General features: G+C 36.7%; 1 protein-coding gene and 1 non-coding gene across 11 annotated transcripts in view; both read left to right on the forward strand.

Annotated features, from left to right (window-relative positions):
- The window catches only part of Myo9a (myosin IXA), a 351,801-nt gene that overhangs the window by 86,440 nt on the left and 247,875 nt on the right, over nt 1–17,486 (forward strand). For all 10 annotated transcript variants that reach the window (XM_063246690.1, XM_063246689.1, XM_063246687.1 and 7 more), the window contains exon 2: nt 12,963–13,873. In XM_063246690.1, coding sequence (XP_063102760.1) covers nt 13,034–13,873 — 840 coding nt within the window. In that variant the 5' untranslated portion in view covers nt 12,963–13,033. The remainder of the gene's footprint in view (nt 1–12,962; nt 13,874–17,486) is intronic.
- On the forward strand, nt 10,164–10,300 carry LOC111753906 (small nucleolar RNA SNORA2/SNORA34 family). The gene has a single exon (XR_002788674.1). It is a non-coding gene; the product is annotated as a small nucleolar RNA SNORA2/SNORA34 family (small nucleolar RNA).

The following is a 17,486-nucleotide window of genomic DNA, read 5'->3' on the forward strand; positions in this document are numbered from 1 at the left end:
TCCCCAGCCTAGATTACAAATTTTAAAAAAGTAGGTATAGATGATTTTTTGGATTTCTGCAGGGTCTGTTGTGATTTTGCTATTTTCATTCCTAATTGCATGGATTTGAGTCTTTTCTTTCCTTTTTATTATAAAGTTGGCTAAGGGTTTGTCAGTTTTTAAAAATTTTTCAAAGAGCCAATTCTTTGATTCATTCATTCTTTGTATTGTTATTTTAGTCTGCAGTGTGTTAATTTCTGCTCTGCTCTTTATCATTTCCTCCCTTGTAAGAGCTTTTAGTTTAGGCTGCTCTTTTTCTAGATTTTTGAGGTTCAACATTAAGGTTGTTTACATGTACTTGCTCTGTTTGCCTGACATGGGCATTTACTGCTATAAATTTCCCTCTTAAAGCTGCTTTCATTGTGTCCCACAAGTTCCGGTATGTTGTATTGTTATCATTCAACTGTAAAAACTGCTTAATTTCTTCTTTAATTTCATCTGTGACCCATTGGTTGTTCAGTAGGGTCCTATTTAATTTCCATGTGTTTGTGAAGTTCTTGTGGTTTTCTCTGGCTTGTATTTCCAGTTTCATTGCACTGTGGTCTGATAGAATGCATGGGATAATTTCAATTCCTTTACATTTACTTAAGCGTGTTCTATGAGCCAGTAAATGGTCTGTTTTGGAGAATGTCCCATGTGCAGCTGAGAAAAATGTGTATTCTGATGTTGTGGTGTGAAACATTCTATAGATATCTACTAAATCCATTGCTCTAAAGTTTGCTTTAGTTCTAGTATTTCATAATCAATTTTTTGTCTACTTGATCTGTCTTTTTGTGACTGCAGGTATTGAGGTCTCCCAATACAATTGTATTAAGGTTTATTTGATTTTTCATGTCCATTAGTAACTGTTTTATATAGCTGGGTGCACTGGTATTTGTTGCATATATATTTAAGATATTTCATCCTCTTGGGTTGTTCCATTTATGAGGATATAGTGACCTTATTTTCTCTCTTAATCCATTTTGACTTAAAATTCACTTTGTCTGCAAATAGAATAGCTGCCCCTGCTTTTTTCTGGATTCCTGTTGCATGGAATATTGTTTTCCATCCTTTGACTGTTAGTCTATAAATTGCTTTTTGAATTGAATGTGTTTCTTGTACGCAGCATGTTGTTGCATCTTGCTTCTTGATCCATCCTGTCAGTCTGTGTCTTTTGACTGGTAAATTGAGACCATTAACATTGATGGGTAAAACTGATATGTATTGACTTATCCTTGTCATGTTATTTTCCTGTTGTTGGCTCCACCCCCTTTTTCCTCCCTCTGTTTTCTGGTGTATTCTTTCTGTTAGGGTTCGTGAGACTGTAGTCCTTCTGTTTCTAGAATGTCCTTCAAAACATTATAGAGTGCTGATTTGGTGGTCATCAGTTTCCTCAGATGTTGTCGTGGAAGTATTTTATTTCTCCATCAATTTTGAAAAAGAGTTTTCACAGGATACACCAATCTCGGTTGAAAATTGTTTTCCATTAGAACTTGGAATACTTCACTCCAAGCTCTCCTTGACTTGAGAGTTTATGCTGAGAACTCAGCTGTGTTTCTGATGGGCTTTTCTTTATAGGTGTTTTTTTTCTTTTCCCTAACAGCTTTTAAGATTCTATTTTTGTGTTGAATTTCTGGAACCTTGATTATGATGTCTGGCTGTAGATTTTTTTCTCTGCTGTTGCTAATTGGAGTTTTATATGTCTCACTTGTGTGTCAGATTCTTTTTCTCTACCAGGTAAATTTTTTGTCACAATGTCTGTGAGCATGTTTTTAGTGTCATTTGTGGTATCTCCTTTTTGTTTATTGACTCCAGTCAGTCTTGTTATTCTTTGTGTCATCTAGCAGCTGCTGGATTGATTTCTCATGTCCTTTGCTAGTTTTAAGAAATCTTTCTTTTCCTGGTCGCTAACTGCAAGCCTCTCTTTTTTTTTTTTTTTTTTTTTTTTTATTTAAGAGGAAAAAGAGAAAAACACAAAACAAGACAAAGCAGTGTAAGGTTACACATAATACAGAACTACAAAAAAAAAAAATAAACATAACAGTAAGAAATATATCTCAATGCAATCCTTCTTTATAGCTGAATAATACTCCATTGTATAGAAATACCACAACTTTTTTATCCATTCCTCAGTTGATGGACACTTGGGTTGTTTGCAAGCCTCTCTTGAATATCTGAGATACTGTCCTCACATTGGCTAATCTGCTTTGAATACTCAGTGGAGTTTTTACTCTCCTGGATATCTGCTTTATGGATTCCATTTGTTTCCTATGTTGTGCTTCCATAAATTGCTTAAGCTCATCTATTTTTTTTTTTTGCCTGTGTCTGCTTTAACATTGCTAAGCATGGTGTGTATTTTGATAATCTATGTAGTTATTTGAGGGATTATTTCTGATTTCATTTTTCCAGAGCCTCATTCAATTGCTTTGTTTTCATTTCAGAGAGACCTGGTGGGAGGCTTTCAATTGTCCCACCTCATTGTCCTCTGGGTTTGCCTTTGGTCAACTGGATGTATGGGGTTACATTTGTTTTCTTTTTTCGTTAATTGCTGGGGTGATGCTTGTTAGTTGCGTATGGTGGGTTGCTTTATTGGTGATATTTAGGACACTTAGGTAGTGATTACATCTTTGTGCTATCTTCCAGGTGTATCTGGGTTTTGAGTTTTGGGTCTGCTGGAAGATCTTACCTTTTCAGTTTGTTGAAGATGAGAAGCTATTTCCCTTTTGGCCTAGTCCCTGGTTCCTTGGCACTATGCTACAGTATTTTCTCTGACCCTTGGTTAATTTCACTCATGGATTATTAGGGTCCATCTGTTCAGAACTTTTATGTCAGTTTTGGCTGTTGTGGTACCAGTAACATCGAATAACCTATAAAACAACAAACTGAGCTTAACCCTTAATTTGCAACTTTTAACCATATGAGCTAGATTTGTGATTATATAAATAAACATAAAACAAACCAGATAATTATTGGCAGTATGTAAGTCCATAATGTGTCAGTTTTGCCCTTGGGGTTAAAATTTAAAATGGATTAAGGAGAAAATAGAGATGTGGAAAAAAGAGAAAGAGATTACAAGTAAGGTAGGAGAACAAAGATGGGTCCCGCCAATTTAGGGAAACTGGTGCAGAAGATTGAAAGAAAAGAGATAAAAGGTAGACCAAAAGAGACCCACACCCACAAAGTACATAGGAACCATTCTTATACTCATAAAAAAGCAAACAAACAGTGAAAGAGGAAAAGAAATGAAAAACAAACTGAATAAAACAAAACAAGAAAAAAACAAAGAGTCCACTTTCAGGATTCTCTCTATGTCCAGTAGTAGATAGCCTATAGAGACAGCGTCGCAAATCATGCTACTGTATTCCAGCAAGCCAACTGTTGCTTTATGGCAGGGTAGTAGATAACCTTAGCAGGCCTGCCCTGAGACCAGGTTTTCCTGGGTTTTCCACAGTCCAAGCAGTTTCTACGGGTCTGCACCCAGCTAGGAGGTTCTGGAAGCAGCTGGCAGAAGTTCTAGTTCTGGGCTTAACCAGCTCAGCTCCAGAAGGGTTCCTGGCCAGTTGCTCTGTCCTTCAGGAGGCCTGAGTCCTCTGCCCTCACTGCCGGTCAGTGCAGTCTTCTAGGTCCTCCACTCACCTCCAGTACTGCCTCTCTTTGCAGAGGCCTGTGAGGTCACCAGCTGCCACAGTCACCATGACTATGCTTCCCCAGGTTCTAGTAGCTCCTCTTGTGCAGTTTGTTTGGTTCCAGGCTGCCAGCTACCACCTTCTTCTTGAAGTTTTTCTTTTTACTCTCTCTGTGGGCTTCAATTCACATTTCAGATTTTCCTGGGTTCAGGGCACTCACTTCCTTCCTTCCTTGTCTTCCTTATGATGCTCTATTCCCGAATCTCCACAATGTTATTTTCATGTAATGTTTTTCTTCTCACTTTTTTTTTTTGTACCAGGGATCGAACTCACAACCTTGCGCTTGCCAGACAGGCGCTTATGCCACTGAGCTAAATCCCCGGTGTATGTTTTTCGTATATACTTGCAATACCATCTTTATCAGAAAGAGAATTCTTTGTAGGTTTTTTTTTTTTTTGGAGACATGGTCTTGCCTAATATAGTCCAAGCTAGTCTTGAACTCACTATTGTAGCACAGGCTGGCCTTGAACTTGAACTTGCAGTGATCCTCCTGCCTCAGCCTCCCAAGTGCTGGGATTGCAGGTATATACTGCCATGCCTAACTTTTTGCTCTTAATTTTCTGAGTTGAAAAGTTATAGTTTATCACTGAGAGAGAAATTATGGAAATAATGCCTTTCACAATAGCAGCTAAAAATTTGAAATACTTAGGAATCAACCTAACCAAGAATATAAAAGACTATATGCTGAAAATTATGCTACTCTAAAAAAAGAGATTAAAGAAATATTAGAAAATGAAAAGATATTCCTTGCTCTTGGTTAGGAGGAACCAACATGTGAAAATGGCCATACTCCCAAAACTCTTACACAGATTTAATGCAATCCCAATCAAAATACCATTAACATGCCTTACTGGTCTAGAGAAAGGATTCCTAAGATTCATTTGGAAACAGAAGAAACCTAGAATAGTAAAGGCAATTCTGGGCAACAAGGCAAGGTAAGAGGCATATCCATTCCTGACTTGAAACTGTACTCCAAAATTACAGTGATAAAATTAGCATGGCAGAGAAAGAAAAGACCTGGCAAAGAAACAGACCTGAGGATCAGTGGAACAGATTAAAAGATGCAAATACAACTACAGAGACACTCAGCCACCTTACAATTGACAAAGGGGCTAAATATGTTCGCTGGAAGAAGGATAGCCTCTTTAATAAATGGTGTTGGGAAAATTGGCTTTCCACATGCTGAAGACAAAAGACTGAAGCTAGACTCATGTCTATCACCATGCACTAAAGTCAAAATGGATCAAAGATCTAAATATTAAAATAGAAACACTAAATCTACTAGAAGACAAGGTAGGTAAAAATCTTGGAGACATAGGGGTAGGCAGAGAATTCATGAACAAAACACAAACGCATGGGAAGTACTTCAAAGAATCAACAACTGGGATCTCATTAAAAAATTTTTGCACTTCATAAGAAATCACCAACAGAACGAAAAGAAAACCCATAGGATGGGAAAGAATTTTAGTCAGCTGTCCCTCAGACAAAGGACTTATATCTAGAGCGTACAAAGAATTGAAAAACATCAAGCCCCCCATATTCGGAGACCCTCTCCAAAAATGGGCATCTGAGATGAACACACATTTCTCAGATGAAGATATACAAATGGCAAATAAATACATGAAGAAATGTTCACCATCACTGATCATTTGAGAAATGCAAATTAAAATGGCATTGAGATTTCGTCTCACTCTGGAAAGAATGGCTACCATCAAGAAATCAACTGATAACAAATGTTCATGAGGATACAAAGGAAACAGGAACACTGCTCCACTGTTGGTGGAAGTGTAGACTGGTGCAACCACTATGTAAATCAGTATGGAGATTCTCCAAAAAACTAGGATTGAAAGTTCCATTCAATCCAGCTATTCCCCTCCTGGCTATTTTCCCAGAAAAATTGAAAAGGTCATGTCATAGTGATATATGTGCACCCATGTCCATAGCAGCACAATTTTTAATAGCTAAATCTTGGCAACAACCGAAGTGCCCAACAACTGCAGAAAGAATGAAAAAGATGTGGTATATTTATACAGTGGAGTATATTTACCCAGTTATAAAGAAGAATGATCTTGAAGTTTTTATAGGTAAATGGAGGCAACTTGAGACTGTTCTCATAAGTGACATAAATTAGACTCATATTTGTAAATACTGTACTGTTTCTGTAATACAAAAAGATAAAAAACTGAAAGAGTAGTAAGATCCAAAATGTATAATAGATATTATAATAAAGAAAGAGAAAAAAAGTGCCCTAAAGGAATAACTGTATGTGTGTTTAAGTGTGCAAGATGGATAACCATACTACTAAGTTGTTAATTCATCAAACAGAATGGTTTGTACTGTCATTATATTATTGTCCACTTTTTGTGCTTTGATTTTGTAACTTGAACAACTACTTATAACAGTACGTAATTTATCAACTAGTGATTTCTTTTTTGGAAATGCTGTGGTATTTCTACCCTTTTTTTTTTTCCTGTTTTGCTTTTTTTCTCTTAAAAAAAAGTTGTAATTTATTCCGTATGTCTGAAAATTGCAAGCTGAACATGGTGATGCATGCTTAATATTCCTACTACTTGGGAGGCTGAGGCAGGAACATTGCTGCAAGTTTGAGGCCAGTTTGGGCTATAAAGTTGATAAAAGCCAGCCTGAGCTGCACAGTGAAAACCTTGTCTCAGAAAGAAAAAAAAATAAAAGTAAAATTGCTGTTCAATTTAAATGAAGCAATATATAATGTCAGACATTTTGATTATAGAAAAGAGAAATCCTCCTCAGAATGGCTCAGAGAATAAAAGAGAATTGATTGACATACTTAACAAAGTAAGTTCAGTGGCTGAGGTTATTTGAGGCACAGCCGAGTTCCTTGGCCCAAATATGTTGATAAGGCTTTGTTCTGAGTATTAGTTTTAATTTGCTTTTATTGCATAGAGGCTTCTCTGTGTTCAGAATTAGATGGGTAGCTCTAGAATTATGTTTTTGTACCTTTTTTGAAAATAGTAAAATACGACAGAACAAAGCCAATCAAGACAATGCAGTGAAACTGGTATAGAACTTCACAGCAGAATATCAGGATAACAATAATAGGTACCATAGTATATCTCATTATCTTCACAATTGTTGTCCATTTAATCAGCTATAGCAAAATCAAACCAAAAGCAGAACATTATAAAACGTATCAAAACAGAATACTGAGTAGAGCAAAAACAGTTAATCAGAACAAAGCAAAACTGAAAACATTTGCCTTCAAACAGAAGAAAGAAGGAAATCCCCTATTTTTGCTATATTGCTTACAGTCATCCTCCCAAGAGATGCTCAGACCTCTGGCTCCCAGTTGTTAAGGCCGGGGGAGGGGGGGGAGGGAGAGATGGGATGTTTGATTCTCAGCCTGCCCGACAGTAAGCCCACAGGAGACACTGACTGGTTCTCTTCCTGGCTCTGCCGCAGCTCACTCACACCAGGGCTGCTTATCAGGAAAGCAGGCGAGTTGCTTTCTTGCTCAGCGCCCAAAGTTCCAACGTGGCGGGATCTCAGGAGACGCTGACTGGTGTCTTCATATCTTAACAGGCCTATTGGGGAAAAAATGTTGCTTTTTCAATAACTGCAGCAGAAGTTCTAATACAGAATTTTAATGATCAGCCCTGGTGACTGTGGGCAGTGAAATAATCAAATTGGCTGGTGTTGGGTCAGCTAATTCCCCCATCCTTTCTATCTGGGATATGAGATCAGTCTGTTGAAATGGTATCACTTGACAAGGGACTAGAGAAATAGATTTTCAAAGGAAATCATAGGACTTTGAGCAGAAGAGGCTACAGATTAGTAACTGGACAGGCTAACCCAATATATGTATGCTATTGTGTCATAAAAATTCATTTCTTCCATCGCTTTTTTTCTCCCTTTTGGCTTTTATGTAGTATTGATTTCCTATAGGTAAAATACAGTTCCTGTATCTTACTTAGTGATGAGGACCAGCTTACACTTTTGCAACATTTTACTTCAAAGTATTTTTCTACTCATTTTTTTCCCCTTACTCTTGTAATGAAGGAAGTAGATTTGATTTTTTTTTGGTGAGAGTTTTCTACCTTTGGCTAAATCTTAGTCTGGATTGTTAAAGAACATTGGCTCATTAGACCTTTTTCTATGGTTTTTAACTTTTGCTTCTCTGCTTGATCCTATTTATAATCATCTAGTTGTGTTTCCAAGCCCCTTAACTAATAAATATTATATTTACACTGTTGCTGCTGCTTGTGGCTGTTCTTTATAGTAGATTTGGTCAACACTTGCCTAGCCTGCTTACTTGCCACTGTATCAATTTCATCTTAACTTCTCATAGTCTTTTTCTATTTTCTGCTTGTCTTCGATACAGTGGTACCCAGAAACCTTTATCCTAGGGTAATACCATATAAGGGATAAAAGGAACTTAAGAGATGTTTAACTTTACTTATTTTCTATATTGTTTGCTATCTTGCAACTTTATTTTAGCTAGTGTTTATATTTTGTGTATGTATATATATGTGTATATATAGACATATATACTTACCTACTTTTTTTTTGGTCTTTTTTGAGACTGGGTCTTGCTGTGTAGTTTAGGCTGACCTTGAGCTTTGTAGCCCAAACTGGTCTACAGTTTGCAATGATCCTTCTGCCTCAGCCTCCTGAGTACTGGGATTACAGGTATGCACCACCACCCCTGGCTATGCTTACCTACTTTTTTCATACTTTCTGTCCTCATGTTATAGATGTGTATCTGTTAATAGCATAGTTACATTAAAATTTTTGGTCTGAAAATCTTTAACTGGAACATTTATTTGCCATAATTACAGATACTTTTTTTTTTGCCTCCCCCACATTTGGTTTTTAAGTGTTTTCCATTTTTCTACCTGTTGTAGGTGCCCCCCACATTCTTTTGAATTCTTTTATTCATTTTTTTACTCTGTTATATAGTTTTACCTTTTCTTTTGTTTTTTTTTCTCTTTCTTTCTTTCTTTCTTTCTCTCTTTCTTTTTGTGGCACAGGAGTTGGCAAACTTCTTAGCTTTGTGGATTAGTTTTGCTATTGTAATGCTCAAGCATCCATATTAACAGGCAAAGGACACTGGGCTGAGGCCAAAACTCTGGGAAGTATTTTTAACTTTTAAAATGAGGTAATAGAAAAAAACAGTTAAGGAGTAAGCAAAAAGAAACAGCATATCAGGAATGTTATAAGAAAAATACATGTCCTTTGAGGGCAGTTTCAGGAATGGGTAGCTGACTACTCTAATGCTAATAGTGTGTTAAAGATCAGGAAGGGTAGGCATGGTGCTGCATGCCTAGCATCCCAGCAGAGGAAAGGCAGAGTTCTGCACGAGGATTGCGAGAGTTTGAGGCCAGCCTGGGCTACCCAATGAGTTCAGGGTCTCAGCCTGAACTGCAAGTGAGACCCTGTCTCACCATACCCCCTCAATCCCCACCTCTGCAAAAAAAGAAAAAGATTAAGAGAACATGTGGGTTCGCTAATACTATTTTTGAGATTAGTAATCACAGAATTGCCTAGATATATTGCCTAGGTTTTCTTGTCTCAGAGTTATTATTAGGTCTGGAAGTGTATATTTTTAAAAAATTCCCTGAATGATTCTGATCTTTTCTTATACTTCAGAAGTATAAATACAGATTTTTCAAGCAGCTTAGCTGGGACTGACTTGATGTAAAGATGGATTTGTAAATTATGTTTTTAGGGAAACCCTTTTTGTCAAACACAAAGCAAGACCTGATAAAACAACCAAAAAAAGAAAGCCAAATTGATAGAAGTTGGGCCAAAAAAAGTTTTTATGTTTTAAAAAGGGACAAGAACTCTTTGGTGAATGAGGCTGTTGTCAGGAACCTGCGGCTAAAACAGCTGAGGTTTGGTTTCTTAGAGATAATGGGAAAGTAATTGGAGTTGGGCTCTTTGTTGGAAGTTTTGGCTAAGTTGACCTCTGGTGAAAAAGGAGGTTTTCAATTTAGTTCTAGAGCTGCCATATTAATACAACTTTAGGCAACAGATTGTAGTCATTTAGCATGACCCCTTAGGGTGATAGGGCCCAGTCACAGGCACAGCCCCCTGGCTATAAGAAGCAGTTCATCTGCTGACTGCTGTCAGAGGCAGGCAGTTTATATGAAGCGCTATGTGCTCAGCAGTTTGAAATGTCAACACAGCTTTACATTTAGGAACTTTCTAGCTTATTGGATATTGCCCTACTGTTCTTGTGGAGCAGAATCTACTATTTGACTAGAATAACTGTAAAATATATCTGAGATAATTGGGGAAAATTGAACAATGATTATATAATATTAAATTTTATTAATTTTAATCTGGGCACAGTGGCACATACCTGTGATTCCAGTTACTTGGGAAGCTGAGGTGGGAGGATTTTGAGGCTACATTTGAGGTTAGTCTGGGCAACATAAGAGACCCTGTTTAAAAAAAATTTTTTTTAAGACCAGCCAGGGCCTGGCCCTGAATCAAGGCCGGCAGCTTCCTGATGCTGTTGGTTTCAAGCAAGAGCCTAAAAAGATGTCTTTCTATGGTCTATTGACCATTTCAGAACTTGGGCCGTGAAATGGTCAATGCATTAGAAAGAAACAGCTTGAAGCAACCCCTCGCCCCCATGGTGAGCAGCTGTGAGTGTGTCAGGCTGCAGCAGCCCAGGACGCAAACCACTAGACCTACACCATGCTGGGACCTGGAGCACCAAGCAACCCCTCCCTCCCGTAAGCGGCTGTGGTCATGGCAGGCTCTGGCGGTCCAGGATGGGAGCCACCAGTGTTTACTGGGACCTGCACCAAGTTGGTACCTGGAGTGCTGGGAAACCAAGCAATCCCTCCTTCCCTGGTGAGTGGCTGTGAGCATGCAGGCTAGGGCCACCCAGGAAGGGAGCCACCAGCATTTACTGGGACCTGCACCATGCTGGGACCTGGATCAAGGGAAAACCAGCAACCCCTCCCTCCTTGCCTGTTTTGTTTTGTTGAACTTCAGTATACATGAAAGTATGGACAGCTATTTTGAAGAGAATGAGAGACTCTATGAGAGGCATTAGTGACTTCCCTGTAGTCTAGTTTTGAAGACCTAAATCGCCTTCCTCATTCTGTTCGGATCAGTTTTATACTTATATTATATGTTTTGTATGAATTCTCTATATGTGAAGACATGAACAACTATTTGGAAGAAAACCAGAGACAATATGATAGATAGTGAAGATCTCAGGTCATCTAGCAATTTATATCTCTTACATTGGTTTCTTATGTCCTATTTTGTTCTGTTTTGTTGTGTTTAATTTTACCCCCTTTAAAATAAAAAAAAAAATGTATTTAATACCATTAAAAAAAAAAAAAGACCAGCCTGGGCTACACAGCAAGACCCTGTCTCAAAAAGAAAAAGTTAATATTTAGAGCTATGATTATGGTAGTGTCATTATTTTAAACAGGTAGTAAGCACATTCCCAGTAAATGTTTGTATGAGAAAATAGTTCCATTAGGTATGTACCTGCAGAGCTAAATTCTCGAACACATGCAGCCATCTAATAATGCTAAAGAATTTACAGAGTAAGACTGACAATTAGAAGAGTAATTTAGTATGGATGACATTAAAATGTTCACCTAAAAAATATTAAATTACATATTTAGAATTTTCTAAATAGGTAAGTAAGGGATACTAGCCTTTAAAATATTCATCAAATTTAAACAAGCAGAAAAAAGATTAGGTAGATCTGAAAATGACAGAAATTTTAAAAATGAAGGATAAAGTTAATTTTTTTATGGTGATGTGGGTCAAGATAGTTATTGTAATTTTAAAAAACTAACAAGATAATGTTCATTAAGGGAAGAATTCAAAGATAAGTTTTTTTCAGCCTTACTCTATGGAATCAACATAGTATCAAAATATTAAAAAGCTTTTCATGGTAATTGACATACGTTAAAATTATTATTATTATTGTTATTTTGTTTTGGGACTGGAGATTGAACTCACGAGCATGTGCTTGCCAGGCTGGCACTTACGCTGCTGAGCTAAATCCTTGGCCCAAAAGTAAAGCTTTTGATTAGAGGATTTTTGCAAATATGTGGTAGTGTGAGTAATTAAAAGTCAGTCTCTCTGTCTGTCTTGTCTGTCTATCTGTCTCTCTTTTCCTCTGTCCCTCCCTCAGTCCCTCCCTTGTTTGTATGGGGAATCGAATTCAGGAATATGTACTTGCCAGGCAGGTGCTTGTACTACTGAGCTATATCCCCAATCCCGTTTTGTAAAAAGTAGCAAGTTGTCTTTATATGTTAAAGGGTGAAACAAATAAACACAGGGAATTGATACAACAGATTTAGGTGTGTAGTAAAGAGTGCCTTTTGGATGAGGCCTATTTAAGTAATGGAGGCGATAAGAAATAGATTTTGTTAGTCCCAAAATGTATGTGGAACGTATTTTCTCCATAGAAAGGGAGAGACTAGAGATGACATGAAAATAGGAGTAGAGAAGGGAATAATTACCTTGTTGGTGAAGTGTAAACATTGATATCATCCTTCTAAAAGAGTGTATGTTGGAATTGAGAAGATTGGAAATATAGGCAGAATAGAAAAATTAGGTAAAGAGGTGGAACAGTAGCATTGAAAAACAAAGAGAAGTTCGTAACTGTGTATTAGTGCAGGGGCAGGGCCATTCTTTTGCTCCTATCTATCCCATCATGTGGGAGTGCAAGGGGCATAGCCCAAAGTTCTTTGAAAATAAGTCTGTCTCTGCAGCAGTTTCCTTAGATTGTTTTCTTGGTTATCACTTTAATTTCTATGATGGTGTCATTGTTATCTTACTGTTCATAGTGAGTTTCATACAACTTTTTTCCATCATTGCCATTCTTTATTTTTGTATTTTCTTTAAGAGATTTGGGTGCGAAGTAAATAATTTGTTTAATTATTCTCTTAACTCGGTCTTCAGTAAGATTCCTGAAAATAAAGAATTTGGTTATAATCCCAAGTACCTTAGAAATATTTGAAGTAACAAGGGAAACACAATTTTCCTTTGTATTCTTTGAATTCTCAGTTGTTGTTCTATGTTTTTGGCAAGTGACTATATTAGTGCCCTGATTTGGACAGTAAAACTTAATACTGTATATGTGGTCTCAGTAAACTGCTTTTACCTTTTTTTTCCCCTAGTAAGAGTTAGGATTTTTGTTCTAAAAAATGATGAAAAGCTTTTTGTTAAGCCATTCTTGAATCTCAGAAAAGAGTATACAGTATGACTTTTAAATGTTTCCCATTTTTTATGTTACAGTTCTTTTGCCAAGAAAATGGTTGGTTTGATCTGGGACACATACTGTCCATGCTGATGGGACACAATCCAATATGAATATAAATGATGGAGGAAGACGACGCTTTGAGGATAATGAACATACATTACGTATATATCCTGGGACAATTTCAGAAGGAACAATCTATTGTCCAATTCCTGCCAGAAAAAACTCCACAGCTGCTGAGGTGATTGACTCTCTTATAAACAGACTTAATCTAGACAAAACAAAATGTTATGTCTTAGCAGAGGTGAAGGAATTTGGTGGCGAAGAATGGATACTCAATCCAACAGACTGTCCAGTTCAGCGAATGATGTTGTGGCCACGAATGGCTCTGGAAAATCGTTCAAGTGGAGAGGACTATCGCTTTCTTCTGAGAGAAAAAAATCTTGATGGATCTATCCATTATGGGAGCCTTCAGTCATGGCTACGGGTAACAGAAGAACGTCGAAGGATGATGGAACGGGGCTTTCTTCCACAGCCTCAGCAGAAAGACTTCGATGATTTATGTAGCTTGCCCGATTTGAATGAGAAAACACTCTTAGAAAACCTACGAAATCGTTTTAAGCATGAGAAAATTTATACTTATGTTGGCAGTATTCTAATAGTTATTAACCCATTCAAATTTCTTCCTATTTATAACCCCAAATATGTCAAAATGTATGATAACCATCAGCTGGGAAAACTTGAGCCTCATATATATGCTGTGGCTGATGTAGCTTACCATGCAATGCTTCAACGCAAAAAGAATCAATGCATTGTGATTTCAGGAGAGAGTGGTTCTGGAAAGACTCAGAGCACAAACTTCCTTATTCACCACCTTACTGCCCTCAGTCAGAAAGGATTTGCCAGTGGAGTAGAGCAAATCATTCTTGGAGCTGGACCAGTACTTGAGGTAAGTGCATAGACATAGTTTTCTTATTTTTAAATATATCTTTAAAGCTATATGATGTGAGATCATGAAAGAAAACTAGGTAGACATTATTTTTATTACAAAGGAAAACTGCAAGATGGCAGAACAGAATAGGTAGTGTGGAAAATTGTGATAATTTTTGAATTAAAAATTGTAATATTTAGGTAATATTTTTGAAGGAGTGTCTTTTGGTCATTTGTGATAGAGATTAACACAATTATATTTATCTGCCTAGAAAAGTAGATGGCACTTGTGGAAGCAGGTAGTTGGAGAAAATATTCTTGCCAGATGTATTTTTTTTATCTCTTTAATGTTAATATGTATATAGAATTGAAACACGTAAGCATTTACTTCTATAAAACAGTATAGTTGTGAATGTTTTAGAAGTTATACTGGAATGTTGAAAGAGAAAAAGGGTGCATCTAGGAATACAAATGCATGGTTTACTTAGATAAGGAATTTGAAAAAGTCAATTCATAGAAACAGTGATACACAGTGGTACCTTGGTTTACGAACTTAATTTGTTTCATGATTTTGGGAAAGATGGACACGTTTGTGTCTGTGTGGGAAAGAAGGCTATGGTCATGTTTGTTACTTGATGTAGAGTTTGCAAAGAGAATCAAAATTTTGCCAAATGCTTTTGTTTACAAATGAAAGCTTTTATAAACTGAGGTACCTCTGTAGTAATTAGTAGAAATTATGGGGATTGGAGATACATATGTTGGTTAAAGAGCACAAAATTTCAGCTAGACAAGTTGAGTAAGTTCATCAGTATGTTGTGTACTTGAATAACCAGTTTATGTTCTTACTGTAAGTAAGTGATTAGAACATGAGGCAGTGCTTACACACATACAGCTTGATTTAGCGATTCTACAGTATACAAATGCTGACAACATATTGTATACCATAAATATATATAGTTTTTACTTGCTATTTAAAAGAGAGAGAGGAAAGAGACTACAATTATAGTTTTGGTCCTGAAAGGAAAAAATAGTTATTACGTGGTTAGTCTTTTTTTGTTTTATTTTTTCTGGAGAGGTCAGCTATATCCCTAACATCCCTGCTTTTAAATTGCTAAATATTTATATTCCTTTTTGGGAATTGATATATATGTACTTTCCCGTGTATAATTTCTTGATCATTTTTAGGTCCTTTGAGTCCCACTTTCTACCTTCTCCCCTTCCTTCCCCTCCCTTTTTCATAATCCCTTTTCCATCTCCAAAAGTCTGCTTCCCCGTTTCTATCTTTATTTTACCTTTAATTTATAATTTGGGTTTTTATATAAGAGAAGCCATATGATAATTAGCTTTCTTTTAAAAATTTTTAATTTTTATTAGTACGTTTGCAGTATGTAATGATTTTATTCCTATGGAGGATTGATACAGCTACATATCTTAGTTATTTTTTCACTCCTTTCCCTATCTCTTGATCCTCTTCCATTTTTCTTTTTTCTTTTTTTTTGAAGTATAATTTAGCAAATTTACTTTTCACTGTGCTGACAGCTCAAAACTTAGATTTCGGGGCTGGAGATTTAACTCAGCAGCAAGCAGGCAGTCGTGAGTTCAATCCCTGGTACCGATAAAAAGGAAAAAGACAAAAAAAAAACAAAACCAAAACAACTTAGATTTCCCTTCATGCCATTAGTTTAGTGTTTTAGGAATAAGCAATAATAATTACAAAATATATAATGGTTTCACAGCATCAAGAAGAAGATAAAGGAATTTGCATGATACATTCAATAGCAACCTTTTCCCCCAAAACAACTCCACAGTTAAGAAAGATTCCTTTCAGAGTATGGTTACTCATAAAACATGCCACATTTTATAATTTCTGGAGACATTAATATAATTTGTGATATGCTTTTGGACACAAGTTATGGTTCTATTGGTCTGGGGCAATCAGAAATTCATAGTGGTATGGTTTATTTTTGGTACCTGCCCTGGAAAACTTAATAGCAAAGTAAAGATGCAATATAAACATAATAGGTAAAATTCTGATGATTAGAAGAACAAAGATTGACATACATGACAACATTTGCTCAAATGAGAAAGAAAAACAGGCAACATAATGTACATGTTATAATATCCAGTGATATTAGGAGATAAGCAGATACCTTGTCACAACTTCAAAAACATAACATTCATTAATGTACAGGTAATGTGAAAAGAACACAACTTTGTCAAAAATACATGCTCCAACGTCTATAAATGTATATCTTAATGTAAAACATAGCTTCAACTTCAGAAACATCGTTTATGACACAGAAAATGAAGCATGTGCATTAAAAGATTAAAACAACTGCAGCATCAAAATTAGAATTCACCAAGAAATATAACAAATTTTAAAGACAAAACATTAAGTACATAGACACTACTCATACTTAAAGTACATTGCAGTTTACCATGTTTAATTAAAAGTTGTATGTTGAAGCCCAAAGTCACATTTAAAAATCTAGATAGGTACAAGTGATTAACTGAAAACCATACAACCTGTGCACTCGAGGAGAGCTCCACCTCAGATTTATCTGGAAAATTTTCTGGAAAATTTGTGAAGAAATATTGACATCAAAAGTTTGTATTAATTATTTCATCAGGTCTCCTTGGGACTTGTAAACTAAACTTATATCTAAAAAGTCTGACCAGTGAGGCTTTTTCTATATATTTAACAAAGTGTGTGGACTGACATATTTCTCACATTGCTAATCCACGTAGGATTTCTGCCCAGTGAGCCCTTTCAGATATATAACAATCATCATGTGTGCTGAGACTATTCCCATACTGCATAGGATTAATCCCAAGTGTGAGTTTCTTCATGTATTTCACTTTCACTTTGGGTCCTGAAAGCATCCCCACTTTGCTTACATACATAGGGTTTCCCTCTACTGTGATGTTTTTTATGGATCTGAATATCATGGTAGGTGTCTGCTTCTTTCACACCCAATTAGCTTCTGGAGCACAAATGAACACTTTTTTACACTGATTCCAATATTTATGTCCATAGCATTTCCCTACCTTGTCATTTCTTAAGTGTCTCCAGTAAATTTTGCATTCTTTTTCAACTTCCTGGTTATCCCCAAGTCCTCCTATAGTTACCATGCTTTTAAAGTTTCCCCCATCAAATCTCTGTAGAGCTTGTTTTGGGATGGACTCAGCAAAGTCCACTCTTTACTGCTGAAGTTCACAGCCACATCCTCAAAGGTCATCGCCTCTGGGGCTCGAGCGTCTCCCACGTTCTTTGCTAAGCAAGCCACAGGACATCAAAGCAAGCATTCTGCTCCCAGTCTTGTCCTCTTCCATTTTTCAAAAAATTTTTTTTAAAATTTTTTGTTTGGGGCTGGGGATTTAGCTCAGCTACATAAGCACTTGCCTTCCACGCGTGCAGTTGTGAGTTCAATCCCTGGTACCAAAAAATTTTAAAAAAAGAAAATTTAAATTTTCTGTCTGACCTTATTTCATTTTTTCATTTAACATATACTCTCTGAGAGGGTTGCAGAATGGACAGCTGTGGGAAGTTTTGGCAGAGCGCGTGCCCAGCGCCATGCATGCTCCCTGCCTCCCTGCGTGGTGGACTGTGGCACTGGCTCAGTGAATTTTTT

This window comes from Cavia porcellus, unplaced genomic scaffold, assembly GCF_034190915.1.
Source record: "Cavia porcellus strain 051 isolate PalLab524CR breed Dunkin Hartley unplaced genomic scaffold, mCavPor4.1 scaffold_4, whole genome shotgun sequence".
Lineage (NCBI taxonomy): Eukaryota > Metazoa > Chordata > Mammalia > Rodentia > Caviidae > Cavia > Cavia porcellus.